Source organism: Podarcis melisellensis (genome assembly GCF_964234715.1).
Source record: "Podarcis melisellensis genome assembly, chromosome: 10".
Lineage (NCBI taxonomy): Eukaryota > Metazoa > Chordata > Lepidosauria > Squamata > Lacertidae > Podarcis > Podarcis melisellensis.
Genome location: NC_138542.1, coordinates 40850427 through 40872169, shown reverse-complemented (window position 1 = coordinate 40872169; position 21743 = coordinate 40850427). Strand labels below are relative to the sequence as shown.

The 21743-nt window shown below is 43.1% G+C and overlaps 2 protein-coding genes across 4 annotated transcripts in view; one reads left to right on the top strand and one right to left on the bottom strand.

The window, feature by feature from the left end:
* VEZT (vezatin, adherens junctions transmembrane protein) overlaps positions 1-6768 on the bottom strand; it is a 33127-nt gene extending 26359 nt beyond the window's left edge. For all 3 annotated transcript variants that reach the window (XR_014172123.1, XM_081926626.1, XM_081926627.1), the window contains exon 1: positions 6608-6768. Coding sequence is in view for 2 of the 3 variants with exons in the window: in XM_081926626.1 (XP_081782752.1) it covers positions 6608-6643 (36 nt within the window). In the remaining variant the exon portion in view is untranslated. The remainder of the gene's footprint in view (positions 1-6607) is intronic.
* Positions 6769-6913: 145 nt separating this feature from the next.
* FGD6 (FYVE, RhoGEF and PH domain containing 6) overlaps positions 6914-21743 on the top strand; it is a 58737-nt gene continuing 43907 nt past the window's right edge. Inside the window, exons 1-2 of the mRNA XM_081926620.1 lie at positions 6914-7172; positions 19067-21479. Coding sequence (XP_081782746.1) covers positions 7160-7172; positions 19067-21479 — 2426 coding nt within the window. The 5' untranslated portion in view covers positions 6914-7159. The remainder of the gene's footprint in view (positions 7173-19066; positions 21480-21743) is intronic.

The window sequence follows — 21743 nt, the reverse complement described above, 5'->3', positions numbered from 1 at the left end:
TGCAGCTAAGTTATTTGAAAGGCCTTGTCCTCTAACTTTTATATCAAGCTTTAGTATTTCAGAGTAACTTGAATATTAGCGTTTTCTTAATGGAAGCTTACAGTTACTAAGTAAATGAGAAGGCATTTAAAATTATGTCATTAATATGAACAACAACCACAAAACACACACACAGGAAAATTATTAGGTATCAAAGTTCACACAAAAGAAGTATAAGGATAATATAAAGTGTTTTGTCAACCATGTTTCATTCTGGTGCCTCAAGCGTCTCAGTTCCATACTGAATGCTTCATATCTCCAACAAGTATACAATGAATAACATGAAGGAAAATGCAGTACAACTGAGTGTTCATAAACAGTGCTTCTAGTAACAGCACAGGCTTCATAAATAAATTACAAAAAAGATGTGGTTACAGTAAGGAAACCCTTTAAAGCTAATGAGAACCTTTCATAAAAGAATTGCACCAGGTCATTAAGACTGCCATTTTTTGTATTCCACTTGCCAGTTTGCTATTGCAATGGATATGTATTTCAAACTTGAAAAATATGAAACAACATGAAGTCAACTGAATATATGGGAATAAGTCACATTTAAAATAGAAAATTATTAGATATTGAATTCACTTCACAGTTTGTTATTTTTTCCAATAACTGCAAGAGCAGTTTGCACCTGCATCTCATCAATAGTTTGGGGGCCAGAATTTAGGATCTTATACCAAGGGCTCAATTCAGACATTACAGCTCATCTCCGTGGGCTAGAAACTAGGAACATGCTGCAAGCATATGCATTTTCTTTCCTCATACATGCCAATTTCATTCTCCACTTCCTGGTACCGGTAACTATGGGTTGCTTCTACACTAGGAATTTAGTGCGGAATCACCCTCTTGTTCATTCACATTTTACTGGGAGGAAAGTGAAGAGGTCCACATACTGTATTATCATCCACTTATGTGGTGTGTTTTTTTTACAATTCTCCATTTTTCTTACACAGAAAGTCTGGCTTTTTTAAGATAGTTGGAAGAGTATATTGCTTCTTGGCTTTTTGGTGAAGATAAAGTGTGGGGTGTGTGTGGAATGTAATAATCTCCACAGGTGTAGCATTACACTTCTGTACATTTAAGAGTCATGGTTTTGGCAGTGACATATCAGAGCTGATTACATCACACACATTTACTAACCTTTGCAGTTGATACCATTTTCTAAACATTTAATTTTTAATTGATCTTTTAATTAAAACTAAAATGCTTCTCCAGCTATATCTTTTTAAAATATTAGGAAATAGTGCTGAAATGAAAGATTTTTATGGTGAAATTACAAAATAAAACTAATTTTAAAATCTAGGAAAAATCCCTTTCTAGTCTCTGCTATTTTAGCATCTGCCATCACCCCCAATTAATACTTCCAATCTTAATTTTTTTAAAATCTTTTGTTTTTTGGCATTGCATAACTAGCATTGGGCAACTGTGCTTAAATGAATAGGTGCTTCATGGTAATTAATTGATTTTTATGTATTTTTTTTTTTAAAGGATTGTTTGGATTCAGTTTTCCAACCTGACACTCATTGGACTTTCTGCTTTTCCACCACAGGCAGCTATGTTATGCCCACTGGTGTAGATGAAACAGAAAGGAATGAGCATCCAGAAAAAAGCCCAGCTAGGGTAGAACGTCAACAGCAATTCCACAAGTAGCAATGATTTATTAGTGCAACAAACCACACATCTTGAAACTGCCACAGTTAAACCTAATCAAAGTTTGTTTCTAAATTAAATAGATACACATGTAGCTTTCCAGAAAATCTGAAGCTACACCAATTTATCTGGAAGGAAGCCTTATGAAAGTCAGCGAGACTTGCAAATTAATGGATCAGCTATATATATATTACTTTTGGATGGTACTCTCAATTTAAAGAGTGTTTTTAAAACTTTTGAAAACAGGCATGCACCTCATTGAAGTACACTAAAGGCTTTTTTTTTTACTTCAGTGTTATGTACAGTACATTAGGTCTTTCCCACAAACCACTATCAACCAATGTCTGAACTTAGAAAGCGACATAGCAGTCTAGTACTGCTTGTTCTGCACTAGTACAGCATGCAAGTCAACTCTCTGCATCAGATCGTGCAACTTAATTGTGCAATGTATGCATGAATCCCAAAGTAATAGAGGGAATAGGTATAATACATGAGGGGCAGATAAATAAATAAAATAATACTCTAGCAAAGATAGAATATGAACTATTCTTTTGCACTTAGATATATCAAACACACTACCAATAAAAAAGGATCATGTACTGAGAAACGACAGCATAGAATAACAACTAGCTTGCATGGATACATGGGCAGAGCCAAGAGGGTCAGGGGAGGCAGCTGCCCCCCCCATCAAGTAAAACAATAGAAATACTTACCGTATTTTTCGCACCATAGGACGCACTTTTTCCCTCCTAAAAAGCAAGGGAAAATGTGTGTGCGTCCTATGGAGCGAATGCAGGCTTTCGCTGAAGCCTGGAGAGCGAGAGGGGTCGGTGCGCACCGACCCCTCTCGCTCTCCAGGCTTCAGGAAGCTATCCGCTAGGAGTGGGAGACCCAGCTCTCCCACCGCTAGCGGAGCGCTGCATTAATCCCGAAGCTTGGGGCGTGCGGAGCTCAGCGCGCCCCAAGCTTCTGGGTGCCGGCAAGGTCTCCGCTAGCCCTGGGAGAGCCCCGCGACGTCGCCCGGCTCTCCCAGGGCTAGCGGACCACTGCGCTAATCCAGAAGCTTGGGGCGTGCGGAGCTCAGCGCGCCCCAAGCTTCTGGGTGCCGGCAAGGTCTCCGCTAGCCCTGGGAGAGCCCCGCGACGGCTAGCGGAGACCTTGCTGGCGCCCAGAAGCTTGGGGCGCGCTGAGCTCCACACGCCCCAAGCTTCGGGATTAGCGCTCCGCTAGCCGTGTCTAGGCTGCGGATAGCAGCCTGCTCCCCGGAGCGTCGGGCGCCCTGAAAGCAGAGCTCCCGGCGCTTCGGGAACACACCCGCAGCGTGGGGACCCTTGCAGGAGCTCCCCGCAAGGCTCCCCACGCTGCGGATAGCAGCCTGCCGCCCGGCGGGTGGGGCGCCCTGAAGCAGAGCGCCCCTCGCGCCGGGCAGACATCTGCAGCGTGCAGAGCCCTGCAGCAGTTCCTCACAGGGCTCCCCACGCTGCGGATAGCAGCCTGCTTCCCGGAGCGTCGGGCGCCCTGAAAGCAGAGCGCCTGGCGCTTCGGGAACACATCCGCTGCGTGGAGAGCCTTGCAGGAGTTCCCCGCAAGGCTCCCCAAGCTGCGGATAGCAGCCTGCCGCCCGGCGGGTGGGGCGCCCTAAAGCAGAGCGCCCCTCACGCCAGGCATACATCCGCAGCGTAGGGAGCCCTGCAGTAGTTCCCCGCAAGGCTCCCCAAGCTGCGGATAGCAGCCTGCCGCCCGGCGGGTGGGGCGCCCTGAAGCAGAGCGCCCCTCGCGCCGGGCAGACATCTGCAGCGTGCAGAGCCCTGCAGCAGTTCCTCACAGGGCTCCCCACGCTGCGGATAGCAGCCTGCTTCCCGGAGCGTCGGGCGCCCTGAAAGCAGAGCGCCTGGCGCTTCGGGAACACATCCGCTGCGTGGAGAGCCTTGCAGGAGTTCCCCGCAAGGCTCCCCAAGCTGCGGATAGCAGCCTGCCGCCCGGCGGGTGGGGCGCCCTAAAGCAGAGCGCCCCTCACGCCAGGCATACATCCGCAGCGTAGGGAGCCCTGCAGTAGTTCCCCGCAAGGCTCCCCAAGCTGCGGATAGCAGCCTGCCGCCCGGCGGGTGGGGCGCCCTGAAGCAGAGCGCCCCGCGCGCTAGGCAGACATCAGCCAGCCCCACAAGCTCGGGGGACAGCAGGGAGGCGCAGCGCCACTATCCCGCTGTTCCTCGACCTGGTTCGGTTTCCCTGACCTGCTTTTGGGGGGGAAATAAAGGGAAAAAATTTTTCCTTTATTTCCCCCCAAAAAAACTAGGCGCGTCCTATGGTCCGGTGCGTCCAATCGTGCGAAAAATACGGTAACTAACTGGTTTTCCAACTGAAGTTTCTCCCCTTCCATTAACCTCGTCTAATATCACTTCTGAAAATGATTACACTTAGTAAACACTTTAATTTAATTATGACTGCAAAAAATGAACCAACTGAAAGAGAAGAAATTAACATGGCTTATTATAATGAGCTTAATAGGACTGTTAGCAGTCTCTTTGAACATGTAAAAGAACTTCGGTTCAGGATTTTGCAGGGACTACTAGCTCCTGGACATCTGCTATTTGTTTGGGAAGGGGGTCAAGGAAGCAGTTTGATAGGTCGGAACACAGTTAAAGACAAAATAGTGAATAGTTTTTGTAGCTAGCTAGCAAGGAAGAGGAAAACCTCAAGACCATTGGGTGACTGGGAGTTTGGCTGATCCCCAAGCTCACCATGTATGTTTCTAAGTAAACAGTTTCCAAAGTTCATATTAGGCAATACCTTTATTGGGCCAACTAAAATATAACAGAAAAACCCAAATAGCACAAAATTACACACACACACACACACACACTTTTAGTGGTCTCTCCTTATAAGGGAGATGTCCATTTCAAAGCATACTCCAGAAACTTCTTGTTCAGTGCAGCTTCAAGAGGTAAATACTATTTATCCATTACAATTAAACCACAAGGATTTCTAATGGAAGAAACCACATACACGAATAACACATGCTACACTATATGCCTATGATGCTAATGAAAGTGTACGAAAGTGCTTTCTGTTATACATTTCAAGAGGCTGGATTCATTTTTTTATTATTATTACAGTTTACTAATCTAACCAATATTATTGAAATAGACAACAGCATTTGCATAGTGCCAGGTCTGCCACAAAAAGGGGAATTAGATCCTACTAGAAGGACTGTAAATCTATAAATAAGTTGGCAGTGGTGGGGGAAACAAAGATGCTTTACAGAAAGTGAGATCTATGACCTTTGGGTGGGGTGTTTTTTTCTTCCGAAAAAGCCCTTACTCTTTAATACTAACACGTTGTCTTTAATCAGAAAGAGTACATCTCTACTAGGAGTTTGTGTTAACAAATGGAGGGTCAGTGGTCAGAATTCACTCTGCTATGCCCTTTCCCTCACTGATAGTTCTTGCCTTTATTAAAAGGACCCTCTATTCCTTTGACTGGTAGAGGGGGCCACCACCCTGAATTATAATCTCAAATATTACTGGTGCTCTTTGGCGTGCCATATTAATTGGTCCCCCATTGCTGCAGAGGCTTTGAGATCCAGCAAGGTTAAGCCCCACAAGGTGGTTATATGACCATGACAAGAGAACTAAAGGAAGTTCCTCCACTCTAAGACCACTACCATCCAATTCAATGCAAAAAACCAAATCCAGAGTGTGTCCTGCAGCATGGATAGGAGTCAGAAGTTACTTGGGACAGACTCAAGGTTGGCATGGCAGACATGAAATCCTGATCCACTTCTGACAGTGAAGCCTCAGCATGAATGCCAACTCTAAGACCTTCCCTGCTAGTTCAGGAAGAGAGACTGTTGAACATCAGGGTGGGTGGTACATCAGCAGAATCCCTATTCTGCCCCAGCCACCTATCTTCGGATATGCACAATTGAACCCAGTGGGCTGCTGGAGAGGACATGTGGTCAAGGAGATGCAATCAGGACAGACCCCTCCCCTAGATCTTGCCTGCTGCTGTACACAGATTTAAGGTGCCAGTTGGCCATTATGTTATATATCTGAGTTACTAACATTGGCTGTACAGAGAAACCCAGTGGGGCAAAGCTGAGACAGATTAACCCCACTCCCAGCTTCATCCAGCCAGGTCTGTGTAATAAAAGCCAGGTCAGCATGTGCATCTAGGATAGCTGTCATCTGACAGCTTGTCATTGAGAAGCAGCATTTTCTCAATGGGGGGGGGGGCTGTTGCCAAAACTAACCAGGCTATTTGAACAGGGGGAATCTATGGGGGCAACCAGCACCCTGTTGTGGTGCCCCCTCCATCTGCCTCGACAACTCTGACTGATGGGTGCTCCTTGGATAAAAAGGCTATTGAGCAGAAATGGCAAAGAGAACCACGGTTTGGGGGGCAGACTCCCACAAAAGCAGGTTTCGATCTTATGCACCCTCACCTGGGAGCAAGTGCCATTGAGTGGCTGGTGAAAGCCAGCCAGATGGGCGGGGTATAAATAATAAATTATTATTATTATTATTATTATTATTATTATTATTATTATTATTATTATTAAACTCTACTGGAACTGGCTCCAGGCTGGCAGGCACGGATGGGATTGTGGCGAGATGGCCAGCCCCTTTTGTCTGAGCTGCTGCCCTCCAAGTGCTGCGACTGGGGCTTAACGGCGACCCTCCCTCCCTCTCAGGGGGGCGGTTTCAAAGACCAGCACCACCTCAGAACCTCCTGGCCCCTCTGTGGCAGCCCCGCTCCCCGCAGAAGGCCCCGCGAGGTCCCCCCACCCACCCCAACGTCCACGCACGGGGCCGCCGCACCCCGTCCCGCCGCCTGAGGCTGTGAAGGACCCGCGGCGCCGGCTCCTCCGCCTGCGGCCCCCTCAGAAACACCCCCAGATAGGCCGCGCTTTCGCTACCTCAAACACCACTTCGTCGTCGAACTCCGGTGTCATCCTTCTCCGCCATCCGTGCTTCTGCCCTCCAGGCACGACGGGAAACCGAGTCCGCCGAGCCCGGGCGGTATATAATCTCCCCGTATGGCCCAACCGCCGGCGTAAGAAAACTACGACTCCCAGCAGCCACCGCGAAGGACAGAGGGGGCGGGGTTGAGAAAAGCAGGCCAGGTAGCGCTCCGCTGATTGGAAGCTTATCTTGGAACAGAGATTTTTTTTTGTTCTGCGCTGGCGGCTCTCGGCCTCTAGGGGGCTTTCGTGTTGTAGCTGTGGGAGAAGCCTATACGGTCGCTGTCGGGGCTCGTTTCGGTGCGAGTCGCTCTCGCTTCTCCTCGACGGGGATGTTCCGCGGGAGCCGGGGGAACGAGCCGCATTTTTCGGCAGCCGCCGAGACTGAGCAGAGGCCTGTTTTCCTCTCGGCAGACTCCAGAGGAGCTGCTATGTCTTAAGAAAAGGACGCCGGGTTAAGGGGCAGGCAGGCAGCAGCGGCAGAGAGGCGCGTGGGAAGGAGGCACCATGAGTTCAGCCGGTGAGTTTCTCGACGGGATGAGCGGAGGAAAGTCGCGGAGAAGTTTCTCTTCATCCGGCGAAGCCAGCTGCGACCGGTCAAGGTGCAGGAAAGACAAGGGGGGAAACACACACGGCCAGCAGACACATCGGGGCTACTCAGCCAGACGCGGCGGCATACAGACAATGCAAGGAAACTCCCTTTGCCCCCTCTCGCCTCCACTCATTCTCTGCTTCCATTTAAAGGCTTGGTTGGGGGTCGTCTTCTGGGAAACTTCCTCTAGGCTGGAAGTCGGGCTGTCCTTGTTCACAGCTCCCACCCCACCCCGCTGTCCCGTTGTCTTTTGTGTCATGTCCCTTCCCCCCTTAGTTGGAGTGGGAGAAGAGCACTTACTGGGAAGTTTCTATAGCTCTACTTGAACCCCCCCCCCCGGTTTCTCCCAAGCCTTTTTGGCGCCCCCCCCCCCTTCACGCAACAACGGAGTCCCTTCGGAGAGCTTTCCATTCCGAAATACTCGTCTTGAGGTCTGTACCCTGAGAGAAGTGCATGATCTGGTGCTCTTATTTTGGGGGATTATAACTGCTTTTCCGGTAGTGTCCTGTGAAGTCCGTCTTTGTTTTCTCGTGATTCTAACTACTGGGAGGAAATTAAAAAGCACCAGTTTCCTGCTTGGTATGGTTGGACTCTATCCTCCTTATTTTGTGCCTGCAGATACTCAAGGAAATGATTCATCTTCATTTTTCCCCCTCTCTCTCCCACCCATCCTTCTTTTTTGGGTGGGTGGGTGTCTTTGTTAGAACCACGAGGTGGTACCCAAAAGAGAAAGATATTCAGCAGAAAACTTAATTCCCCGCCCCCTCCAAAGGACACTTACTGGTTTAATGGGGAAAGGAGGTGTCATCTTCTTTTTAATGCTTGTACTTTTCTACACCTAGAAACTCTGCTATGTGTAGTTGGCCATTGCCTGAGGTACACAGACAGGTCAGGTGACTTTTATTGTGTTGAATGAACATGTGGCAAGCTTTCAAGTTAAATAGAACTCATAATAACCCATAACTTGTTGAGTGCATTTCTGATACTCTGTGTTGTCTTGTGGTTTTAAATTGATTCAGTTACTAACATTGTGGAGAAGCGACCTGTATGGCTTCAGGCCTAGAGCTCCCACTTTATAAACAAATAGTCCTAGGAAGATAGTCTTTTAGTAAACTTTCTTTCAGTTTTTGCTGTGGTGAACAAAAAAGTTGACCCTAACTACCCCAACATGATTCAGAAAACAAAGGCATATTATATTTTATGCCATGACCCCAATTAAGGAAAACAAAGTCAGCTTTGTTTAAAATTATAAAACTGTGGGGAGTTCATGTTTGAATGGTTTGCAGGCATTGGTACTGTGTTTTAAAATTGTTTAATTCGTTTGTGTGCATGCATCTGTGGAAACAGGCAATTGGAATTTTTGTGTTGGTGCACGAGGATGCTTCTTAACCATAACGGAATCCTATGAATATTTGCTCAGAATTAAATTCCATTGTATTTCATTGGACTTGCAGAGAAATTCTTACTAGGCAGATATACCAGTATATTTCCTGTGCAAATTAAGCTGCTCAGAATTAAATTCCATTGTATTTAATGGGACTTGCAGAGCAATTCTTACTAGGCAGATATACCAGTGTATTTCCTGTAAAAGTTAAGCTGCATCCATGGGTGTAGCCAGGAGGGGGGCAGAGAGGGGCAGCTAAATCAATAAATCAATAAAAAATGCATAACTATCTGAGGTTCTGCCCCCCTAACAGAAAGGTCTGCCCCTCCCCCAAAATCCTGGCTACACCCATGGCTGCATCCTAACTCTCTGGTCTGGGTGGGGTCAGGAAGCAGTGTGAACCTTCACTGTCTGCCCTTGTATTCATTCCTTTTGGGGTGAGAGTATACTACTGTAACATCCTTCCAGTAGCACCTTAGAGACCAACTAAGTTTGTTATTGATATTAGCGTTCGTGTGCATGCACACTACTTTGTTTCGACTATGGCAGACCAACACGACTAGCTACCTGTAACTATACTAACATCTGCAGTTTTGGTGGTGTAAGCTACCTGTGGATGGAGCTGGTAAATATGCAGTGTATCTGTTTCTCCCTTACTCCACCCATTCCCTACTCTTGACACACCCCTTTTTCTTAGTGTAACTTGGGCTGTCTTAACTTGCACCGGCAGTAAGCAGGCCTTTCCTCAGTTGGAGTAGATAACTCCTAGATAAATAATTTACTTAAGATTCACCACATCCTAACCACTCCCAGTAGGAGTGGGGGTAGGATTGCACCTGGGTTTTGGAGTGCAGGATTACTCTCAGTTAATTGTGTATAGAATTGCAGCCTTCAAGTGTAATCATATATAGGCTTACTTGGAAATAAATCTAATTGACCTCAATAGAGCTTGTGTCTGAGAAGCCATGTGTGCGCAGGAAACATTCTCATCCTGATAACTTCATTGATAACCTTGTTTAGTCAAGTTTTGTGTGGCACTTGGCAAAATTACCAGTAATTTGTATCCTTATCATAAATATGTTTGCCTGGAAGTAAGCTGTAGCTAAATAGGGTGTGTATGGTTTCTTTGTGAGATAGCCAAGCAATGGAGCCTGAGGTCAGCTGTTGAGATCTAGGCACTCTTTGTTCTCACTTTATAGGAATCATTGTAAATGTGTAAAATTAATCCATAATATATTTGCCAAAAGGCTCTGCTTCTGCTATAGCAGACAGCTACCTCTCCACAATAGCATGATTACTATAGCCTTCATGGCTGCTCCTACACCAGCTTCCCCCAGACTGGTGCCTCCAGATGTTGTTGAACTCCCAACTCCCATCAGCCCCAATGAGCATGGCCAATGGTGACCATGGTCATTATTGGGGATAATGGAAACTACAGTCCATAATTTCTGAAAGGCTTGGGGAAGAGTGTCCTACACCAACCTGGGAGCATTTATATCTTCTGCCAAAGGCAATGGATAAACTCCAGGAATGACATGGAAACAACTGCAGAGCTTGCAGCAGTCAGGATATTCTGGATGACATGGGAAGTGACCAAGGTGTACGGGTGTTTGGTTTGTGAATCTTTCTTCAGATCCAGTGCTGAATTTTCATTGACCTATAATGGCTTGCTACTAGGTCTCTACAGCAGTGGAGCAAACATGAACACATGACTAGGTATTCTTATCTGTTGCCCTTTTCGTGACACACAGTTTTATTATCTGGGTGAAGTCTGGACTTTGTAGACTGTCATTGGGGTTTTTTAATGCACAGCAAAATTCTTGTGTTTCAGGGGTAGAGTGAGCTGTAGGAAAGTAGAATTCTAAGCTTAAGTCTTTGTTTGGAGAATTGTCCTCTTGTGTAAAAATCAATCTTAAATACACATGTTTTACTATAGCAGTCAATATTTATAAGAGCATTATTTTGTTTATGTGGCATTACCAGAATTATTAATGCTAATTCCACCGATACTTATTTCCTTTTCAAGAGTATACTCCCATCTTAATCAAGATCATACAAGTTTAGTCACATATGTTAATCATGGAAGGCATTAATTAGGCTTTTATTTGAACTGATCAACATCAGTGCTTGGCATTCCGTAACCTTTTTTCACCTTTAAATGAGAAGTTATTGTATTTCTGGGTATTTTTCAGGGAAGGGTGAGCGTTTGTGAAACAGAGGTACATTATCCATGTTTTTGTTTGCCCATTCTCTAGGTTAATAGCTGCTTTATGCCTTCATGAGCAGCATAAATAAGAACAGTCTTCATTGAATGGAAAGCAGCAGATAAATCATCCTTATCAGCTCCTTTCATGGAAGTATCAAAAAACAGATATAAGGCATAATGGATACTTACGATGTTTCCTTAATGGGAAGGATTCCATTACTGATTGCGGTCTATGGTCAAATGTAGACATATTTCAGCTTGTCCCATGGTTGCTCCTCAGATGTCTGTGGAAGCATTTTGGAGTAATGCCTTAAACCCATTAAGTCTCTGCACTACCTAGCTGTCTTTGCAATTTTATTAATTGGCACATCATTGAGAGCAGAATTATTTTAATGTTTGCATTTTAATTATTTGGTAATATATTGTTTATGTTACCAAAGCTGTAATATTGCACATGTAACTGACTTGGATAATTTTCTGTTGTTTAGCAGTTACTTTAGGACACCCACCATGTTTTTTTGTTCATACTTTGCTAATTGCACTGTCTTCTCAATTAGATCTTATTCCAAGATCAAAATGGCTCATAATCTTGGAGGTGTATTCCTAGTGCTAAAATTAAGTTAATAATTAGAAAATGGTAGGGGGAAGGTGACTAATCAAGATAAAAAGGTTCCTGGAAGCAAATAGTATTTACTTTTAAGTATTAAATAATTAGACAGAGAGTTGAATCAATAAATGGTTCAGTATTTGAACCCTTAGGGTTATATCCAACATAGCACTCTGTGAATGTTCTGCAGCACAAGGATTTCTGCTTGTGCAATGGAATGTTATCCACCTCTCAGTGCATGCCCCAGAAATCTGTTCGGCAGATCCCTCCAACTCTCTGGAGTCAGATTTGGGGAGGACACAGGGTATGCATAGGAGCCAGAGGGGGGCAAAAGTCCTGCTGCTCAAATGGAAATGCCTGGATTTGATCGGACACATCCACAGGTTTTTGTTTTTGTAATTGTGATGCAGCCAAAGTTTGTAACTATCTGGTTCAGAACAAAAATTTGTTCTGCTTGCAGTGCTTGGATTTATAATGGATCTGGCATTTCACATTTTATAATATAAACTGAGATTTGGCACATGTGCAGAATTTGGTGGAATTTCGAAAGTTCTTCCTAATCTGTGCTTGGTGGCAAGCAACTGGCAAACATGAGAACATTTTTAGAGGCCCTTTAAAATCAAGCAATACGACAAGAGGCGTCCATGCACATGTGCCATTGTTACCAGTTGGGAGGGAATTTGTGTGGAAACTGAGGTTTTCCCAATAGTTCTCCAATAAATGTTGTAAATGCCAACAGGTTCCAAATTGAATTGAAGGGAGTTTCCTATTACCAGAAACAATTTGGGAATGAAGGAGAACAGTGTTACCCGATTACAAAATTGCACTACTGAAGAGGGTTGTGAAATAAGCAGCAAAATGTATTGCACCCCACATTTTGTGGTAAAAACATCTCAATAACCTAGCACAGAAATGCTGGTGATGTCTTAATCACAAAGAGATGGGAATGGGCTCTCCATTAACACCCCCACCCCTTTCATTCCCCCTACACTCGTAACCATGGTGTGGCTGTTGCATCTGCACAGACAAATGTTAACCAGGGTTTGCAGGGCTAAACTGGGTTACAGCTAACTAGATGTAACATTGCACCATGAGCAACTGGCATAGCAAGAGAAGGAATATGTGAAGCCAGGGCCTGCTCCTTAAAATTAAAACGAATTGATCATCAGTGCTATGTTTCCACTGATCTGTTGGAAATGTTTTTGAAACCTTCTAAGGCCTGTCTATTGAATCAGAGACAGAAGCTTTGGTAATGCTTGAGAGAAGGTTAAAAGGGTTCCACAGTGTAAAAAAGACAGCTAATACTTGCATGTACACGTTAACTCTGTAGGTACCTAAGACTTTGATAATTCTGAGCTGCCAGTTTCTTTTCAGGGCAGTGTTAGGATGATGTGGACTATTGTTAGCTTTGGGTTTAGTTTAACAATGCATTTTCCAGGATTTGTGATGGTTGGTTTGGGGAGATGCTCAAACAAGGTTTTTTCCTTGCAACTGGATTTGTTTGCATTTTGGGGGTGGCAAAGAGTAGCTTTAACAGTGGAGTAGTCTGAACGAGTCAGTGGAGTTTTCCTAGCAGCTAGACCACTCTGGTAAATATGTCTGCTCTTGAATGAGACAATTTAAATCTTGAAGAAGGTTATAAAATAGATCTCATGAGTAACATGCACATTATTGGCACTCAGTAAGCTTTCATCTCCTGCATTTTCCCCACTTGATATGTCAAGAGTCCTAGAGTGTGTAGTGGACGTGGTTACATAGAAGCTAAATTTGGCTACATGACTGAATATTTGTTTAGGTATACAGTGGTACCTCGGGTTAAGTACATAATTCATTCCGGAGGTCTGTACTTAACCTGAAACTGTTCTTAACCTGAGGTACCACTTTAGCTAATGGGGCCTCCTGCTGCCGCTGCGCCTCCAACACGCATTTTCTGTTCTCATCCTGAAGCAAAGTTCTTAACCCAAGGTACTATTTCTGGGTTAGCGGAGTCTGTAACCTGAAGCGTATGTAACCCGAAGCATATGTAATCCAAGGTACCACTGTATAGCCTTTAGTGAACGTTAAAATCAAGGTGTGAATTAATATAACCCCGTTTATAAACTTGAGTTAGGATGGTTTAGGGCTGGAGAAGGTAGAATATTGAACGTTGGCAGGGCTTCCTCCCACTATGTCAGCTTTGCAGCAGAACCAGTTGAACATCTTAAAACCTCATTTTGTAACAGTGTGGCAGTGCAGCTACTGTCCCTGCATATCTGATTGCTGACATAGCAAGTCTAGAAATTGGGCTTTGTGCTTGCTCAATTAATTTGCCAGATTTAGTGATTTAGGGACTTGGGATGAGCACTATGACGAAAAAATGTTGGAAGGCTTGTTTGTTTCTTTGGTTGACAAAAATGTATCCGGATGAGGATGCACATTTCCCCCCCCCGCCCCCCAAAGCATATTCAGCAAGTATCAGATTAATATGCACTTTTTGCTTTGAAATATATGCTCATGTGGCCTTATGTTCTGCGAGCGTAAATGTTCAGGTGCAGGTCCATAAAAAGTGGTGATGTCATTTTAAAAGCTACAATGATCTCTGATCTTGTGTGTGTTTTCTTGAAATTAACTCCCACTAAACTCAAGGGACTTGCTCTCACGTATGTGCGCATAGGATTGCAGCCTTAGGCACATTTGCAAGTGACGTCTACTGAACTTAATGCCCTGTCTTCTATGTAAACATGCATAGGATTTGACTGTACATCTATTGTACCAAATTGAAGGGACCACCAAGTAAACATTTTTATGATCAGGCTGGAAGTTGGAGACTATGCCTTGGAAGAAATATAGTTCTGGTGATGCAGTTGCAAAACAAAGTCCTAATTTTGAGCTCTTAATCTGAATGCACTAAACTGCAGTTTTTATTCTGTTTTCGAAAACCAGAAACTCTTCATAGTACGACAGATGAGGACAATACGCTACAAATAGGAAGTCAACTAGATGAACATTACTCTCTTTCAGTGTTTTTATTTGAAAGGCTAAAAAAGTAGATTAGCGGGGTAAGGTGTCCTTTTGATCCTTTAAAAATTCCACTATTTATTCAGGTACAGCTGCACCATCCGGATTAAGGAAGTTGTTTGTTCATCTCTTCTGTATTCGTTTTAAAGCTATTCACAATTTTCCTGTTTTCCTTCATCATGGCGTTAAGTAAGTTAAGGGTTTAAATTAATGTTTTCCTTTTGGACTTGGGATGCATTTATGTCAGTTACCACCACAGTTTTAGAAAATATATCTTCCCCAATCCCATGTTTTGAAAGATTGCTTCCTATCTTCCGGGATGTTGTGAGTCATTTCCTTTTGTGTTTATGTTGAACACTCGTGCACCTGAAAGGAGGGAAAAATCACAGGCACTGAGCAAACAGAATAGGGAGAAAAGGTTTGCAGTGTAAGACTGAGACGGTGGAAATGCTGTATTCACTTTTACACGTTGCCTGGTGCTCTTTAGATTCAAAATGATAACCTTTATAATTAGGGAATTTTTAAAAAATATGAGTTTATGTAAGAAAAAAGTCAAGGATGGGAGGGAAAGGAGACAGAATATCTGTTTGGCATTGCATAACAAAAGAAAAGACATATAGTTGGTCTGTGAAGTGCAGAGGTTCAGGGCATGGCAGAAGGCCATTGAGACAGGCATTCATGAAGTTCCTCTTTGTGTCCACGAAGAGCTGCTCTTATTCAGAAAACTTATGGACGATTCTGCATTTGTGAGGAGCGACTGGAAGAGAATTTGAGTATCCTGTTTAAAGGAGTCTGGAGCGCCTTGGTGAGCAGATGGGCTGTGCCTATTAAACCCAGCTGAGTATGATTCACGCTTGACATGTGTGGGAAGTGCACCTCATGATATAAATAAAGGAAAAGGCAAGTTTCAACCTGAGTTAAATTGAATTGTCTGAGACGGGTTGTTGATTAACGTCTGAGGCTGCTGAAAAATTATGAAGGGGTTTTCTATGAAAAGGTGATGTTCTGTGATATCATAGATGACTATTCCATTTAATTGCTAGGAAACCAAGATGGGGAGATGCTTGGTTGCTGATAGCCACAAAGTGAACTTTTGTTTGAGGATAATCCTTAAGAAATTAATATCTGTCCAGAGTGCTACTTGAGACAACTTGAGGATGAAAGCTTTTGGTGTAGTGTTGTTGTTTTTTAGGCTTTGGATTGGAAAAAACATAGTTATTTTAGAATAGGTAGAAGAGATTGTAGGCATTAAGTTTTAAAAACCATAAATTAATAGATACATTATGATGAACCAATAGTACACTGATATATGGTGGCCACTGAAGTCCAACACTATACACACAAGTGGATTTTTATACTGAATCGAGAGTATGTTATCTGTATGAGCACAATGTGTAATTATCTTAGTGAGAGGGCTTCGCTTTTATGTACAGCCATAAAGGGAAAGACACAGTTAGGATTTGAATCTGTAGTCTTTCTCGAACTAGTGAGCTCATGTGCCATCACTTGGTTCGGGTTGAAGGAAGGAACTCCAAGGCAACAAGTCCAGGAAGTTCCTGGGTGTAGAAGTTTCTGAGCTGAGCTTCCTCTTCTGCCCTGGGCATTGAGAAACATGTTCTTGCAAGCTACACACATCTTCATATTGTTCCTTGTCTGCTTCTGTTCCCACCCACCACCTCAAAGCTGTTCAGGAGCAGGGACAGAGGAAGGGGTGTGTGGTAGAGGTGGACCACCCTGGGTGTCTTCGCTGAAGAGGGGTGACATTTGGCACGCCGCCTGCCTGCGACTCCCAAGCCTACCCCGAGCCGTCAGGGGGAGATGCGCTGCTTTGCCCCTTCCCCCTTTGTTTTGACAGCTCAGGGGAGGCTTGGGAGTCATGGGCGGGTGTTGCACCAAATGTCTGCCATCAGCGGCTCGCTCTGTCCCCAGTTGCAGGGCTTGTGTGCCACTCCGTGCACCCGAGTGGCTATCCTGTGGCTGGGAGAGCAACCTCCGCACCCCGCACCCCTCGGGAGTGCACCCGTCCTGTGCAGCTCAGGCATATGCTCCTCCCCTGTTCAGGAGTGGGTTCTGAAAAGCTGTAGGATAATTGGAAAGTTGTTTGCAGAAGGACATAGGTTTATAGTGTCTTTTATAGGAATTGTTTTCCAGACTGCCGTAGGCTGTGCAATTTATGTAGCTGTTTTATGACTGAAAAATAGTAGGTCTGGAAGATGAATGTTCTTTCAAGAGATGGATAAGGGAACACCGTGTCTGCACTTGTTTGCTCCGTACATTACGGAAATCACCAAGCATGAAGTTGGCAAGTTAGCTGATGTTAAAAATACATTCAGGGTGGTGGTTGGTGATTGGTGATAAGCTTAAAATTAACAGATGAGTTGTGGATGACTTTGACATGGATCAGGTGAATAGAAATATTTTAGGGATGTAATTCCATGAACTGGAAAGGAGACATTTGTCATAAAAAGTACTTCATCGTATAGGTCATAATGAATTTCTCGCATGCCAAAGGAGGAAACTTAGTAACTTCTACAATTAATAGAGAGAAGGTAACTGTTAAAATTTGTGGGATGAAACTGTGGGGGTTGGAGGACTCACAACCTCTTAGAAATGATTGAAAATATATTAAAGTGATTCTAAGTTGGCCTAAGTGTTGCAAGTGGAAGGGTACACACAAAGTCTTCCTCTTACAGTGGGTAAAGCTGTAGATTGTTTTCCCCCAAAAGGCATGTAAGAATAGTTTGTAATAAATAGCTGGATTAAATGGTATGGGACTTTTAGTTTATGCAGCGCCTACAGATAAGTTTATCAAAGTGAATATGGAGACCGCAAATCCATTAATTAAAGATAAAATATATGGCATCATTGTTTGGATGGCATAAATTAAACTTTTAGTAAATCCACTCTTGTGTTTAGTACAAGGTGCACTTCATGACATTGCCTTTCATTGTCTGTGCTTGACCTTTTTATTAGACTCCTCAACAGAAATTACTCAGAATGTTAATTAGAAACGAGCTAAAAGATTTTAGTCTATTTGTATTTTGTCATCATCTGCTATAAATGAATATTTCATTAATGAAACAGCAGTGCTTGCAATTGCTGCTGCTGAGAAAATACTGCTGCTGGTTGAAACTTTTTGCTTTTGCTTAGGAGATCACCTGCTTTGGAGATCACCTGCTTTAAGACACCCCTCCCTACTGTCAGAGTATTCAGGGCAGATTCCAATATTTAAAAAAAATTACCACAAAACTTTCAAAAATATAATACCTTGCATGGAGAATTTTACATCCATCACATTGCACATGAAGTCCCACCACACACATGGTGAACACATGGGTGATGGGGTGGGTACATGACCACTGGATGTGGTTGTGCCAGGGAGTAAGGTCTCCTTGACCCATGGAGTATGGCTGGCCTGAGATCACTTGTGAAACTGTCACTGAATGAGATTTGAACCTGCTTATCCACAGTCCCAACTGGAAGTTCTCGTCTGGTGAGCTACACACTATTCAAGTTGCACATGGTAATTTATGACTGCCTTGTAATTGGCTTGGTCGCCCAGAGCTAGCAAAAAATCTGTTAAGATGCCAGGTAGGAAAATTTAATTTGATTTATTGATTTTCATTAGATTATCTTGACCTTGTCTGGCTGCAGGCTCCTCACTTCCTTCTACATAGGATGGTATGCTGTCCAGAGGCAGAAAAAGAGGAACCAGATGTGTTGACTAATGATGGCGTCTGGATGTTCTGATAGTTTTTCTTTCGTTTAGGATATAGATGACTAATATACTTACGTGTAGGATAGCAGATACATGAAAATGTTTATTGGCTAGTAGCTATAGTTTTGTGGAATTTTTGCAAAGTTTACTTAAGCATTTTGTGGAGAAGTGAGTAGAAAGAGGTGCAGTCAAACTACAAAGTGTGATTGTAATGTGATATAAGATTTTTTAAATATATTTTTTTCTGCAACTTATATTTTATATCTAATACTTGGTATAAATTATCATTGTTAGCATTGGTTGCCATTCTTTCATGGCTAGTATGGAAAGCATTTAAAGGACATGGTAACCACAATCTTCCTTCTCACTGCTATATAATTTGTTGATTATGAACAATCAGATAAATCAAATTCTTCAAGCTGCCTCATGCTCATTTCTTGAACCAGAATGTATATTACAAATTGTGATCAACGCCAGTGTGGTGTAGTGGTTAAGAATGGTAGATTCATAATCTGGGGAACTGGGTTCACATCTCCGCTCCTCCACATGCAGCTGCTGGGTGACCTTGGGCTAGTCACACTTCTTTGAAGTCTCTCAGCCCCACTCACCTCACAGAGTGTTTGTTGTGGGGGAGGAAGGGAAAGGAGAATGTTAGCTGCTTTGAAACTCCTTCGGGTAGTGATAAAGTGGGATATCAAATCCAAACTATTATTATTATTATTATTATTATTATTATTATTATTATTATTATTATTTGTTGTTGTTTAGTTGTGTCCAAGTCTTCGTGACCCCAAATAGCAGTAGTACAGTTGGCTTTTTAAAGTTTCATCCTATATTTATTTGATCAGTATTGTTAATTAGAATCAATTAGACCAACCTAATATTTCTCTTCTTTCTTCTCCCCTTCTAGAAATTAAGAAGCCACCCGTGGCCCCAAAACCAAAATTTGTGGTGGGACATAAAGTAGTGCCACCTCCTGTGGCACCTAAGCCAGATGTTGTCCTTGCAGATGTTTTACAACCCACAAAGAAAACGAAACCAGCAATAGCACCAAAACCAAAGGTTCTCAATTGTTCGCCTGTTCCTGAGATTAAAGCTGTGCCATCACCTTTAAGGAAAAATTCCAAGAGTTTAGAAGAATGCAAAATAGACTCTTCTGAGTACTTGGTTCATTTGAATTACAAAAATGGAGCCCCAAGAGAAAATACTGCTTATATTATATCTGTGTGTTCATGCAGTTTTGAATGCATGCATAAATTTGGGAATGGGGAGAATACTTGCAAAAATCCAACCATTTTTGAACAGCTGGAAAACTTAGAGAACATTGATAGAGCTGAACAACCATCATCATCTCTGAAATCTAGAACAATACTTGATAGCCACAATGGTAAAAGTATACATAAAAATAGGGTAATTTTAAAGGCTAATTTTTTAGATGAAAAACTCAAAGATGTACTAACACAAAGTGTATGCCCCAATAACAGCTGTTTGAAGCAAACACCTTTGAACAAATTTGAAAAAGATAACACGAGTAGTTATAAAAAGGACATTAAAATTGAGTTTACAGACCTGGTTTCGCCATCATCCAGTTTTGAGGAAATGATGGGCAATTCAAGCAACCATGCAGAGATACCTGGTATCAAGTCTGAAATGTCAGGAAATCCTCTTTTGACTGAAAATATCAACAGTTCCTGTTGCTCGCTTAACACAGCACCTTTGGAAAAAGTTGATACTAGTGATTTGCACACAGGCATCTCCACAAAAGGGACTGATGAATCTTTATCTTCATTAAGAATAGGCTCTGCACCACCCCCTAAATCTGCCCCAGTTCCCAAACCAAGGAAACTACGTGCTGCTCCATGTCTAATCCGGCAAGATGGCATCGATATCTCAGGAGAAGGAACAAAAGAACTACTTCCTTCAGACTGCAGTTCTGCTGGGCTTTCTGAGCCTGCTGTTAGAAAAACCACAAAAATTAATGTTCTTTTTCAAAGTGTTTCCTATAACAACCGAGAACTTGATAAATCAGAGAGTCCTTCATGTGTTGCTGGGGAAATGATTCCGGAGGCAGAATCTGCTGAATCTGAAGAAATGATCCAGCAAAATGTCTTGCCTGAGGTTCTGCATGAAAGCCCTCACCTAGTAGGAAATACTGAGCAATCTTTAGACCTTAACCCAGTAAATCCTGCTGAAAATATAATGGAACATAACTGCATGTTGGCTGCTAATGACAAAAAACCCGGATTTATAAGGTGTAGTAATCTTTCCATGAGTTTGCCTAAGCAAGTGAAATTGTCGTGCAACCAGCATTTGCCTGCCTTTGAAAGCCTAGATGATTTTGCACAAGAGAAGGAGCATAAAGATGCTGAATATAAAGATGAAAGTTCACCAAGAGTTGTTCCTAAGAAGCCTCAAAGGCACAGCATCCCTGCAGCCGGACTATTGAAAAAAGCCGCATCAGAGGAACTGATAGAGAAAAGTGCCTACCTTACTAGTGAACAGAGAGATTTAGATCCTCCCTTGGAGCGACCTCGTATAAGGCATTTGTCAGCCAAAGAACAAAGTACTTTGCAATCCTGTGATACTCCAAAGTTGTCTTTGGAGAGACCTGTTTGGAAATTACCTCATCCCATTCTTCCATTTTCTGGCAATCCGGAAGCCTTAAAAAACACCAAGAATGCAAAAAACACTCAACTTGCAAGTGCTGTGACAAAACCTCGAGCCAAATCCTTGTCTTCTGTAGATATGGACAGAATACACCCAAAAGAGCCCCCAAAAGAGCCTCAAAAGAAATATTCACTAAAGAAATTCCTAAATATGAAGCTGTCTGTTTGCTTAATGAAAAGTGACTTCCAGAAATTTTTGACCAAGGGTAGCCAATCGGCGGATAACGGCACTGTTACTTTTCCCAGTGATGAAGCGCGTGGCAAAACTCGGAATGCGGCTAGTGCAACAAATGGAAGGAAAATTAAACCCTTAAAGGCACATTCTGCAGAAATGGGCAGCGTATCCTCACAAAAGGGAAAGCAGAGGTCCAGGGGTCAGGATGAATCAACAAACAGCCAGAGATCACAGTCCTTGGATGAACAGAGTTTCTTATCGCAAGGACATGTGAATTCTCTTACTCATGACTATGTACCAGAATATGAAAATGTGAGCCATTATGAAGAAATCCCAGAGTATGAAAATTTACCTTTTGTGCCAACTGATAAAAATCCACCTTTTGAGTGGCACAATTCTAGCAGTGCTGAAGACCATGATGCTGATGTGTATGAGGTACAAGAGCTGTATGATGCAACTAGGAGATGCTCAGAGTTTAGCAGGTAGGATACTGGAGTTGGGAGCACATCATATACATTTTGGTGTCCATCTACTCAAACGGTTGGTTAAACTCTTTCTGCAGACTTTCACAATGCAATCCTGTGTGTGTCCTAGTGTATTCCATCTGACACACTCCTGATTGTATTCTCAAGGACTGGGAAGTCATATTTAATGAATTACGTTGGCCATATCACTCCATATTTTTGCATTCATACATGATCAGCAGAGATGTTGAATAACTTGTCATTTTGGAAAGTGTTATTTCT